General features: G+C 30.3%; 1 protein-coding gene across 4 annotated transcripts in view; it reads left to right on the top strand.

Annotated features, from left to right (window-relative positions):
• Nucleotides 1-7,795: 7,795 nt before the first annotated feature.
• Nucleotides 7,796-14,387, top strand: part of LOC132756422 (calbindin-32-like) — a 28,779-nt gene continuing 22,187 nt past the window's right edge. For 3 of the 4 annotated variants that reach the window (XM_060747494.1, XM_060747495.1, XM_060747493.1), the window contains exon 1: nucleotides 7,796-8,052. In XM_060747494.1, the coding sequence (XP_060603477.1) occupies nucleotides 7,908-8,052 (145 nt within the window). In that variant the 5' untranslated portion in view covers nucleotides 7,796-7,907. The remainder of the gene's footprint in view (nucleotides 8,053-14,387) is intronic. The other variant, XM_060747496.1, reaches the window with a different exon arrangement.

Below are 14,387 nucleotides of genomic sequence, written 5' to 3'. Positions count from 1 at the left end.
CAATTTTAGCACCATAAAATAACTGTCAGAGTACAAAATGTACATATATTTTATTGAAATACAACAAATGATAATCTGTGGTATATTTATGTATTGACATTTTACAAGAAGTAGAAGACACACAAAAGAAACTTGACCATGTTTTTTCTCTCGATTTTTACAGTTTTTACGTTGACAAATTTTAAATGGATAGGGAAACACTAGATAAGTTTATGTCAAAAGTCTCTCAAAATTAATCTACGTTTGTCTGACAGACACTGTTTAATAGAATTTAATAAAAAAAAAACAAACTTGATTTACATCGGAAAATGTCTTCCATAACGAAACCTTTTTTCGGGGATAATATACATAAAAGCGGGACACTTATCAGGTCCGTCCAACATGTGCAAAGTAGGCATAACTCAATTGATCGTGAACAACTAATTTAATATCATAAACTATATAAAACTGTTGGCAGTTTTACAAAACTAAAATTATACATAATTCTACTCTTGGTTTTAAATAATTAATATGTTTTATGTATAGGGAAAATGTTTCTTTATCTTAAAAGTTAAGAAAATAAGATATATTGCAAGTTTAAGTGTTTCTAAGCATTAGGAAACAAGATAAAATATAATTTCTTTGTTCGTGGAATATATTATTTATGAAGCGCAATAAAAAACTAAAACTCCATATTAAATTTTCCTAAAAAATTCTCTGAAATGAAATATAGGTCATTTTGAGATTCAAATTCTAGCTCTTTGATTCATAATCACATTTTTAGTTTGGCAAGTCTTATTTGTGATCAGACGCTTAAGAAAACTGTAAGCAAATAAAACATCTTTTATCAAAAGAAATAATGGCATAAAAATGTATTTGAAAACAAACATTTAATGATGACACAACCCTTTTCTTAATTAATAAAAACATTTGGATATTCTCAATATTTTCTTTATATCATTTGCATATAATGATGCATTCAATCAAAGTTTGTATGTGGTATAATTTTTACGTGTAACTTATTGGTAATGTTTGAGGTTTACTTACATGTACAATGTACATGAAAAAAACGATGTTATACATGATGTATCATACAAGGTAAACATACATGTTTACAGACAGATTCAAAATTTAAACACAACAACAATGTATGCACATCAAATAGAGGAAGGTTTGACAGTGTGTCTTTAAACGTACGCGGTCTGAAGACGTGGGAATTTTTCAAAATATACGAGTACGTCTAAATGCACTATAAGCAACCATTTTAACATAGCACATTACTGGTAATGTGAAATGTGTAAATACAGAATAACATATGTGCGTTTTTTCAACTGTGTTGCTATGAAAATAATACTAATGGGTATCTTGGTGGTTCTAAGAAATTATTGATGTTGCCCAAAAGGAATTTAAACAGCAACTTATGTATAAAATCAAATGTTACCATTCATTTGTTGAATATGCGCCACAATATGCTTTTGACAGAAAGAATTGGAAAGATTTAGATAGTATTGTGAGCTGTTAAAATACATAGAGGATATTGAATGAGTGTAGGTTTAATACTAAATTTATTGAACGAGTTGAATAAAATCATATTATGCGAGCCTCTGGCGAGCATAATATTGTTTTATTGAACGAGTTCAATAAATTTAGTATTAAATCTACACGAATATAATATTCTATTTATCACATATATAAAATAAGAACGGTAAACTGTTAACAAAAGTCATTTTTCTTTGACGAGCCTATAGTGTAACGCTAATATTAGCGCGCTTTAACGTTATGTTTATACTGCAAATGACGTGACGTCAAAGTGTTATTACACTAGTGTAATATTGTCTAGTGTAATATCGTTTTTATTAAATGGCTTTATTACACTCCTGCGCCGCGGTTTATGTGATAAATCAATATAATAAGTAATTTATATACTGAGCTTTATTTATTATTTAATATATTCTGGTATAATGACAATCACAAAAGTAAAAACAAAAACAAAAATAAAAGTATATCGCATAGAAACAACTAATGCCAAAAGGATAACGTAGAAGAATATCTATCTGTAATTGTATCATAGTTTGGAGACCTTTCTGTTGAAAATGTGTCAGGGTTAAATCGAATACATATACATGCACAGTGCGGTAACTGGAGTGCGGGTATTAGTTACCCGCACTCCAGAGCATGCCCATTGATTGGCTCATTTTTGCCGGGGTTTACACATTGTGACGGCAGAGAAAGGGAAAGCGACAGAAATGTCATATTCAGATGTTCGTTCATAGGTTCATTTTTGCCGGGGTTTCATATTGTGACAACAGGGAACGTGCTTTTATGTTTGACTATGATACAAAAGAGAAAGAACACCAAAACACTTGGCAATCTGATTAATACTCGGGGGCTACGCCCCCTCGTACAAATCAGATAGCCTCGTGTTTCGGTGCTCTTTCTATTACTTAATACACAGAAACCTTTCTCACATGTGGTAAATTTCATGTAAAAATGTCGAAATATATTTGACTTAAAAATAAATTCATATAATTTTATTTATCACATCATGAAAATTGACAATAAAGAAAAGTAAATAAATATAAAAAGATCTAGTCTAGACTTGATGGATGCTGATTTATGAAAAACACTGAATCATTTGATGTTCAGCTAAGCATTAAGAGACATCTCTTTGATGTATTCAGAATAGTATCAAATGAAAAATGATAAAAGACATTAAATCATGTAAAATGTATAAGGCTTGATTGTAAATAACATCGACTGTTTGAAGTGCCACACTATGGTTTATGACATTTAAATCATGTAACGGGAAATGTAACTTCAAGACAAAGACGAAGGTCGTTCTTGTAAGTTATTCGACAAGTTTCTGAACAAGTGATTGAGGGTGAATGACGTAAAAGAAAAGAAAATATCTTCAAAAAGATGTTTGCCTTTATATGATAATGAAAATAAATTACATCGATTATGTAATGTAAATTGTAGGCATAATGAATATCAAAACAGTAGAAAAAAAGAACGGAAGAGAAATCGCTTAGAAGCTGTTAATGCCGGAAAAAGTTAAAACCTTTAGTCAAATCAAACTGTAATAAACACACACCAACACTCCTGGCATGTGATTAATTACATGTCATAACATAACAGAATATACTTGCCATTAATAATAAATTCTCGTAATTATAAGGTTTTTGAGATGAAAACTTACATTTATATTCAAACTTAAAAGAAGATCTAGTACAACATGTATGCAATATCACATAAGGAAAATTGACATACAATTATAATGCTACTAAAAATGAGACATGAGTTAGACTTTATTCGAGATGGAAATAGATGCTGATTTATGAAACTGCTGAGTCATCAAATGTTCAGCCAAGCATTAAGAGACATATCATTGAAGTGTTTAGAATAGACTCAACTGAAAGTAATAAGAGACATTAAATTATCTAAACGTATTAGAAATAATTGATTGTAAATATCATTAACTGTGCCGCATTATGGTTTAAGGGGTATAAATCATTTATCGGGAAATGTTACGACTCACCATGCATATTTCTTGGAGAAAAGTGAAGCGTTATATAAGCTAAGCAACCGTATAAACTAAGACTGAATTACGTTTGATAAAAAAAATAGATAAAAACGCCAAGCTATTGTTACAAACTGTTTACAAGTAATACCTTTATTAATAAGTAAACAAGTAAAATCATATTAAACATTTTAGCATGGTAACATACTAAAGCATTAAACACTGTTATGTATCTGGTAAGGCAGACATATACAAATAACGCAGGAATTGTGATAAAGTAACACAGAACTGTGCAAAAAGATGTATATGATCGACACGAGCACGAGTGAAAGTAAATGAACCAATTTTTTTAAAATGTAAATCAAATTGAAAAGAAATGAATTAGCGCATACGGTTTCTGAGACATTATGTTTTAAACATCATACAAATATTTTAATGAACGCGTTTATCTTTCAAGATCATTGGTGAGAATGACGACCTTTCTATCGTACTGAATGCGACATTTTTTATTTGTTGATATCATTAAAACATATAACATTGTGGATTTAGATATTCGATGTATTCGCCAAAGTACGCAGGTCATAATTATAACACTAAAATTTAATTTAAATGTGACGGAGACCATTTTCACTGGGTAACGCCGAATTCGCGAATCATGCTTTGCAGAAACGTAAGAAACCAATAGCTTGGCAAATGTCTTAGATATACCGTTACGAAGAAAGTATTATTGTGCTTAATGTATATATTGACGAAACACAAACGTCGCCTTCAAAAGCGGAAGCCAGGTCGTCATGGTCACGAGTGATCTTAATTTTTTTAAGGTTAACATATTCCAGGAAATATTTTAAATGCTGTTTACAGTATAATGTCATAGCAGCCGTTTGCGCTCATACAATTCTTTAGAATTAGATTACGATAAAATAATTTTATCTTTTGAAAGAATATCACGGCGTCTTTTAGAAAGCTTTGTCACGTAATATGAATCCGAAGACGCTGGCGCTGATCGAACCTACAGCGATTGAGAGCCATTTATATTCAATTATTGACTAAGTAGGTGTGTGTTTTAGATATGACGCATTTGTTAATAATCCTTTATATTAGAATGACGAGCATATGTTGGTCTTTAAATGGAATGTTCCTTATAATCTTTTATGAAACTGCTAATTTTGACAGAGATAACACTGAAGAAACTCATTAACTTGCAAACTAGATTTATTAAAAGTTAACACCGATCCTCCTTTTTGCCTTTGTTCTTTATATAGAATAAGTCCATTCCTTACAAACAGATAGTTGAATGACTATGCAAGTTTCCACGATATCTTTTTTATTTCTTGTTCTTTTTTTATTCTGAAATCAGAAACTTATTCTGTCATGGTTTTGCATTTCTGAACATTTAGCATTTAACATTATTAAGCTGGCATAACCTCATTAAGCTGGTTTCAATATGATATGATATGATATGATATGATATGTTTTATCGTGTAATGATCAAATGGAAATATTTTTCTCTCTGTTCTTTTTCTGTTCAAACAAAAAGTTGATATTGAATGAGTGTAGCTTCAATACTTAATTTATTGAACGTGTTTAATAAAGTTAGATTCAAAAAGAATCATATTGAATTGACACATTTATAATATATTTAACATTTAGCGCGTCTCTACAAACTGTGGTTCAATACTATTTTGACGGGTATGTGATAAATATTGTTTTAGCCTTAAATGAAACGAGCACTAATAATATGTTGGGCCATCTTTTTTTGGTTTGATGAATGTTCGTGTGCGTGTGCACCTGTGCGTGTAATATTCACAAACTCCTTTCCTGTCAGAAAAAGACAGAATTGAACTTTATTATTTATAAACAAAGATTGTGCAAAAAAAATGAATACAATAACACATAGATCTTACAATATTCAGTCGTCACCTGCTTTTGATTTCCCAAACAATACGTTTATATACAACACTATGAAATATTCCACAGTTTACAAGACATATTTAAATAATCTTTTTAAAAAGCAGATGAAAACAAAGTACCATTTGTGAATACTCTGGAGGATGATTAACTGCACTGCAAAGAGACCCTAGACTGTTGAAATTTTTTCAACGCGTTATACAATTTCCGCAATTATGTTCAATGTTCATTCTATAAGAACCCATGTTGCAACAGATTTCCTTTTGGAATGATAATGTTAATATCTATTCCTTGCAAACACTTACCTATTTCAACTCTATTGCTTATATTCTATCAGAAAAAAATCGGTTTTGTTGAGATAAATAAATCCCAGATGTGCAAATTTCTCATTAGGATACAATTGTCTCTTACTTACTGAATAAATACGTAAGCAAATGTGTTCGACATTATAGCCTCTACATTGATATTGTAGAGTCACGTGACCTCTTGCCTTTTAAGAAGTTCTTGACTTACATTCCTTTCCAGAAAATATTATCTTAAGTACCTGCAACAAAAAGATTCAGGTCAAGAGAATGAAACAGATGGTGACTAACTACCTACTTTTCAGAATCCAGAACTAAAAAGGATGCGTTGTAGTGTGTAAGATAGACTCGTTAGACGTTCTTTCTTATCGTAAAACTCTTTCATTTTTATTAAAACCGTACGTGTTCTTGTAGAATTGGTCAGTGATTATATGGCCAGCTGTACGTGGCGTTTGAACAAATTGTCTACCAGATCTGAAAAACAAAAATGTGTACATTTTTTTGTTCCAATATGAGGTTCTCTTGGTTATACAGTAACGTTTTTTATCTTTTCGCTTCTTAAGTCAATTACATGCCTTTCTCTGCAGATAAAACATGTGTACCCATGTTACGTTAGAGATAACCCAGTTTTGACAGCTTGTGTATCCCAGGCTTTGCTTGCTTCAGATCCAGAACTAAAAAGGAGCGTGTATGTAAAAGACTCGTTAGACGTCTTTCTATCGTAAAACTCTTCCATTTTTTAAAAAACCGTGTTCTTTAATTGGTACATGCAGTATATGGCCAGCTGTAGGGGTTGAATAATGTTTACCAGAGGAAATATTGTGTCATGTCAATTATGGTTCCTTGTTATACAGTAAATTATATCTTTGCTTTTAAGCCGATACATGCTTCTCTGCGTAAACATGTGACCATGTACGGTTAGATAACCAGTTTTGAAGCTTTTATCCAGGCTTTGCTTGCTTCATTTGCTCCTTGAACTTTAATTTATAAGTTACCGATCTTACCTTAAAACAAGTCTGCAGCCTGTATGAATTATACTAAGATTTACATTTACTCAATACTCAACTACTGTTTGCCAAAGGACGATGCATATATTTGTTGCCAAATTCCAAATAATTCAAATACGATCGATTTATTCAGATCGTATCATTTGAACAGGTATGAAAGTACGTTAATGAATAATTACATTCATATTTCAACAATCCAAACAATAGGCTGAATATTCTAAACATATCTAAAAACGAATATATCGATTCCTTATAAGATTTATGATAAGTTATTTATGAGTTTTTGTCACATATTTGTTTTATATAGTATTACAAACATTATGCTAAACAGCAAAACTTTACAACCTTCTAGCCACTTTTTTCAGTTGTTAAATCTACGATGTGAATCATTTATGGCTGTTCATTGGGTATAAATATCTCGAAGATGAATTTAACCTACAGTAAAAATTACAATAGAAAATGCCAACGGTACCGTTAGGCATACTTCCGATACTATTCATTGATAATATGCAAAGAAAATCCATTTTCGGTAATCATTCATTCATTCATTCATTCATTCATTTAACGTTTTATCTAAATTATACAATACACAAAAGCCATTTCAGACTATAACTGGACACAATATTGTCGAACAAATAAATAACATTGTTTCTGTTGAACGTGTTCCTTTTCTTTTGCAATAGAAAAAGTAAAAAAAAAGAATTTTCGAAACATTTTTTGACTTGAAGAAGAAACATCAAACATATTTGTAAATTTCTATAAAAGGTGTTTCCACATTCTTTTTCAGAAACAGAAAGTAAAGCCGTATTTTATATTTCAATCGCACGACATATTGAATGGCTCCATATAACCTGGTTTTAATATTATCTTAACTTTAAAATATGAGAACATATTTACAAATAATTGTAAGCAGCGGTATTTTCTTTTGATTAAAAGGTATTGATTGTTTTTAATTAATTTCTGCAAACATTACTGCAATTGTATGCTTAAACTGTGAAGTTACCTAAGACTTAACAGAGATCTGTATTTGACACCTGTTGCTGAAAGTTAGTATTGATTGCACGCGCCGATCCCCGCTCATGCGCAGTAACAACAATCTGTCTGTAGCAGACGATAGGAGTTAGTTGACAATAAGAAAAGTGACACTGTGTATACTTGAATGACATCAAGCTGAGGATAATTTCTATTGAAATGGCGGAAAAGCGAGTACCTATGTTGGAGAAAAAGGAAAGCAAGAATAATTTCTTGCGCCAATTTCGAGATAAGGAGACTAGGGAGTTCAAACAAATATCTGCAAGTCAATTTATGGAAGTATGGAACCATTACGATAGCGACGGTAAGTTTTATATACATGATTTTTTAAAAACAAATTAAAACTATGTTTGCTTAACAATTTAATAACAAATAAAATGGAGGAAACAAATCAATGAAATAGTGTTTGTTTTCTCGGCAGTTTTTTTCCGGAGATATTTGTTTTATAAATATTGAATAGGTGAAAGTGTTTTCACATGTATTATTGTATTATGTTGACATGAAAGTGGATACAAGTTATTGACATTTTCACTTACGAAGGCAATATCGTTTTATTTGTTATCAACAATTTTATTTAAGTATATAAAGAAACCTCTGGTGCTGGTATGTATAATATAGGTCAGACTGTCAACAAATATGGTCTTTTTCCAAAGGTTTTATTGCTAGTTTTATGGCAGTGGTATTGTTCTGAAGTCTAGACTTCGCTGCAAGAAATCTTTCATAGATCAAACATCGAGAAGTGGCTTTTAAAATACAAGATTAGACCTGTTGAATATCTTTTCTAAGAGAAACCACTTTATGGCGTATTATTCACCAGATCTCATTATGATCATTTGATTTTACCATATGTTGCCTGCGTTTGTTTTCCATTTTAACTTTGTATTGAACGCACCTTAAACGCTACAAGATTTATTATCATGCTTTACGATTTATTAGACATGGCGAACTTTTTTTTTCATTTTGCAAGGTATTGCTTTGTGAAAATGAATGAGCAACAAAAGGTAAACAACGGGACCAGAACTAAAGTCTAATTTCTTGTATAAAAAAGAAAACAACAAGACGAAACAAAAATATATCAACGCAATTAATAACATATTCTAAGCGTTTCATTTCCAAGTACTCTTTTAAGGTCAAATTAATTTTGTATTTATTAATAATTACATTTTACAATGTCTTTGTAATAGGATAAGATAATAAATTTTATTTAAATTCAGTAACTTTATTTGTGTAAACATACAAATAAATATTACCTATTAACTGTATACAATAACACATACCCGACCGAACAAATACTCTTTTACTTTAATGATTGAACTTTGATTTTAATTTTCTTCAAATTGGTAAGATATCATATCTTATTCTTGTCACATTATTTTTGTATTCTTGTCACATTATTTCTGAAGTATAATAGTTTACATGTTGAATATTTCATACAATAACTTTACATTGAATTAGTTACCATTTATATATAGTTCTGCCGAGTGAATGCACATTATCCTTGCTTTTGAATATGTTTTAATCTCTACAAAAAACAAAAACTAAATTGCTCAAATGGTATTTTGTCAATACTAACAAAACATTAAATAACATTAGATTAAATTAGCAAGATAATTAACAATAATAATTATATTAAACTTCATTCAAAGTTATTTTAATTAGGCTTAACGTGAAACACCATTGGGAAAGTGTTTGCATGGCAACATTCATCGATGTTACATGCTAGAAATAAAAATCCTAGAATGTGGGACAACAGATTTAGAAATGAATTCAATTTGCACTTAAGAAATTGGAGAACAAAAATGGAATTGAAAGAAATGGTCATTAAGCTATTGTTGATGCTATCAACGCAGAAATCGCTAGGTGCCTAAACCGACGAAAGTGTTCTTAGCACTCATCTATTATATATAGAGAATCAATTGTTCCGTTAAGGTTGAAAGCTGATATACTTATTAAACATTCATTCCTTGTCAGTGACTGGCAGTGCTTTATTGTTTTCTTCTGGATTAGCTTGGTAGAAAACAATCAAAACATTTAGAGCATTGAATTTCATTATTACGTCTTTGTTGCGTACATTTTTTCTAGAATGTTCACTGCAAATACACAACAAAACTTTTTTTAAATGATTGCAAATGATAACATCATAATGTCTGTATTGTTTTTAAAAAATCTTTTATAGAGTTAATGTTTCAAATTGCCATATCAAAATAATGCTATTGAATTCGTGCAATTAATTTATTTTGAAACATAATATAATTAAATTTAGCTTCATAAAGAAACACAAAAATAAATGACTATCAAATAATGAAGATAAAACGCATGTTACTGAAACCTCTTAATAATTGACAATGGTAGACACTTGATCATACTTAGAACAAACCTGGTTTATGATAAACATAAGCAAAATTGCTATAACACCTTGTAGATAATTAACTCAAAGGTGTCTATTTTGTGGATTCTGCTTATTTGAGCGGATTCGTCAGAATCAAGGAAAAATGTAACAACTTTCGCACCAGAAGCAGACATGTCTAAACGAATACTTGCCACCAATGGTCATAAAATCTGGTAGAAATAAATGCCACTTCCGAGTAACTTCAGTATAAACGCTGAAGAAGGGTGATTTTCTCGAGAGTAATGACAACAAAAGCAATTAATGAAATTAATTTGCAGAATTGATTTTCTTTGAGTTAGTTCAAGAGAGACAATAGCATGCCCAACATATCTCGTGTGTCCTTACATTTGATAAGATATCATTATGTCTTCAGATGAAAACCGTGATCTAAAGTCTCACATTTCATTTGTTTGATTATTAAGCACAAACAGAATTTAAGAAATAAAATGAATTCTATGTTCAAATGACAATTATACGCGTAAAGCAAAGTGAAATATTTATTTACACATTGCGCTAACGAAAGTAGTCCGATATCAGAAATAAAGAAAATACAGTCCTTGATTCGGAAACTAAGTGTAATATAAAGCTTTGCAGAAATAGGTATTTTTCATTTCAGTCTCTTGCGGACAGAAGAGACAACTGTATCCTCTCTTAAAAATTTTTGTCCAAGATTTAAGGAATGTTATATTTAAAACTATATGATCTTTACGAACATTTACAATAATTATAAAATGATAATTTATCTTATTATTTTGAAGCATTATTTCTTAGTCGTGAACTGCCTTTTGAGTTTATCTATTTATCCTATAGTTTTTCTCCAGTATTGCTGAACACAATGAGCATATTAAGTATCTGTGCAATATTATTTAATCTCTTTTAAAAAACATCTTCGGTTCTTTATAAAGAAGCATGCCAGAGGTCTTTACACGATTCACTTGGTCATATAATAGGGCTTCGTGATATTGTAACTATAGTGTCACGTTTTTCGAAACATGAAAAAATAAAACGCAATTCAAAAAACAATAATCAATTTATACATATTAAATTATTACAACCGGAATGAACCACTGTTCGTAGTGTAGTGAATAATATAACGTAAATGATATTTTTCGATTTTTCCTTTTACCGATTTGTTCACCTCCGTTTAAGTAAAATCGTATTTTGAAGCGGAACATGCGCATATCAATTTTTGTAGTCTGATTCTAATGACTTTAAATGGGACTGGATTTCATTAACTTGAAACTGATACGCAAAAAATAGAGCCGCCAGCAATCATTCTCATGACCTCTCAAAATGAGATCACACTGAAAAACGCCTTCTCATGTTGCAAAAAAAATGTACTATAGCACCAAACAAAGAGCGGTCAACATTGATTACAATATTATCAGAAATTACTCGATATTTTTGGCTCAGTCCTTCAAAATCACAAATTAATTTTTAGCACACAGTTGTTGATACATACAGGTCACTTACAAGCGGCTGAACGAAATCAAAATGTCAATATTATAAAGAGGCGTATAAGAAAAAATAATAAGATTTGAAATCTGCGGAGAAATACTTAATTCAATAAACTGCCATATCACAGCTGATGCACTATTCGGTTTTTGTGTTGTTGATCTTGCAAGTGTGTCAAGGCATTTTCTTATAATTGCGACAACTATAATATCAGTAAGGGAAATATTTTAACAGCAATTCATGTGTTGTTAAGGTTTTTGAAAAATAAAAAGAATACAACGAATATGAGCTTTAAAGTGAGCACCTTAACGTACTAATAGAATAGTTTATATGCTGAAATACAAAAATAAACATCGCAAAAAAAGGATTTTTTGTACTTTATACTTTTTTAAATACTAAATTGAGTAAACCAAAGAATCGTGTTATTATGACCATAATTTTCAGAAATGATTGTGGGTAATACTCATCTGTTCGTTTATCAAGAATTTTTGCTTCTGCTTAATATATGAGAGGTTGTCACACATTTACAGTATAACAAAATGTAAAAATCGATAACATTTCCTTATACTAAAGACTGAAACCTACTTAGGCGGTGCCTGGGGGAGCTGAACTGCATTAACAAATACTGCTAGTGAAACCAAGTTGTTACGAGGAGATGCAAGGGGAGAGTAGTAGGCTTTTGTGCATTAATAAGTACTGCTGGTTAAAAAAGAAAATATCAAACCGACTCGGCATTTGTCACCAATTGAATATAGTTTAATAAATTTTCGAGGTATGCATATGTACGAACATAAAAACATAAGTATTTGCTCAGGATATTTGATGACAAACTACTGAAATCGAAAAGTACACATAAGTAGAACGCGTCGAAACATTGTTGTCGACAACTTGTTTTATGACACTTAATTAATATAGGAATAAACTGACTCCGTGTCTTACTTCAGAATGGTGGTGACAGTTGGTGTAAAAGTATTGAGATGATACTAATTATTGGAAAATATCTGACGTGCTGAGAATTCTTTACTTCGTGTTTGGGTTAAATCTGTATTTGTGTGATTAATTCGCTAGAATATTGAAGAAAAAGCTGATAAGATAAGATAAGATAAGATAAGATAAAATAAAAGATAAGATAATCTTAATTTAAAGTCAGTTTCAATAAATATAATAACACTAGCTAAAAAAGCTATTTTCCGACATAACAGACTATCCCTTTACATACAGACTTGGTTTCACTAGCAGTATTTGTTAATGCAGTTCAGCTCCCCCAGGCAACGCCTAAGTAGGTTTCAGTCTTTAGTCAAACTGCATACAAATTAAATAGATTATTCATCTGTGATAAAAGCTGTAAAATAATCTATATAAATATACATATATATATACAAATGTATATGTAAAACCGTGCTTCTTGTCATAGGCAGTGATGGGAAGCGCATCAGATATATAAATATCTTATAAGGCAAAGTACAAATAAGGTATAAAATTCTTTGGGAATATACCGTCACCTTAGTGAGAGTAACTATGTTCTGTTATTGCACTAAGGAGATGATATATAATAGTTGTCATACGCATAAGCATTGACAAATGTTTTAAAAGATTTCGGGGTGCAACTGTTTTTATTGAAATAGAAATTGAAAAACGCGATAAGACTTTTGAGTAGCTGATATTAAAGTACTTAGTTTGAAAATTGATATAAGATATGTGGGTTGCACTTTGATTTGCTGTACGTTATGTCTGCTTATGGATAAAAAGCAGACAATTATGATTTATTTTCAATTTATGTGAAAGAATGAAAAATAAAAAAAGTGAAAGACAGTTTTTTTTCTTTCTTTTTATAGATCATAATTATTTCAAAAAGCAATTAATTCAAGAACATTCTCGTCCCTGTGTTGTTATATTTCTGTTAATTCCATTTAAACATGCAATAATATTCAAATATAAGTAAAGATATAAAAAAAAGTCCATTTCTTTACATTAACATACTATATCGATCTGCGTCGACGATTTTTGTTTTGTTTTTGTTTTATTGCTATCAAAGGATCTCCCTTAACTAGAAATATTAAACAAAATTAATTTGCATACATGGGAATTAAACAAGCTGCCGTCATAATTTTAATGTTTAGTTTTTATTTTTGTTTTCAGTTATTGAATGAACCGTATGACTACTAAACCAAAATCAATATCTGTAACATTACTGCTGGCATTTTTATCGTTTTATCGTTCATTCTAAATGACTGTTTTAGTGTCTAAGCCGATACTTAAGTCCTTATCAGATGTTAAAAAAACAATACAGGAAATAAATCTGAATTGACAATAATTAAAATGCACAACAGCGTGTTCTTACTTGTCGGTCTACCGTTGTTTTAATCCGGCTCCAGCGATTATATCTTTGTTTGGCCTCTGAAGTTCACTGCAATGGAAATGGTAATTGGAATAAACATTAGGTTGGCATTTACAATGTTTCTGCTTCGAATATGAAACAAAACACGACACTAGAGCTGAAACGCTATAACAATCAAACGGTTGTGTAATTGTGGCAGCGTTTTAATTAGTTCATTTATTATAAATAAGAATCAAATGTTCCATGAAGTCTGGGTGCAACATAAACTTTTATTTAAGAGAAAGGTTTTTTTTTTTGTTGATTCTAGGTTGATTTTTCTGGTTCGACAAGAAAAAAAACAATAGTATTTCAAACATCTCCAATGGAATTGCAATTTGATATAATATGGTATAAAGCTATATCTTTTTAAATATGTTTTATAAAATTTATAAACAGTAAACTTATATTGTTTACGAAA

Source organism: Ruditapes philippinarum, unplaced genomic scaffold (genome assembly GCF_026571515.1).
Source record: "Ruditapes philippinarum isolate M1 unplaced genomic scaffold, ASM2657151v2 ctg5326_1_1_1_1, whole genome shotgun sequence".
Classification (NCBI taxonomy): domain Eukaryota; kingdom Metazoa; phylum Mollusca; class Bivalvia; order Venerida; family Veneridae; genus Ruditapes; species Ruditapes philippinarum.
This window is presented reverse-complemented; position numbering and strand designations above follow the sequence as displayed.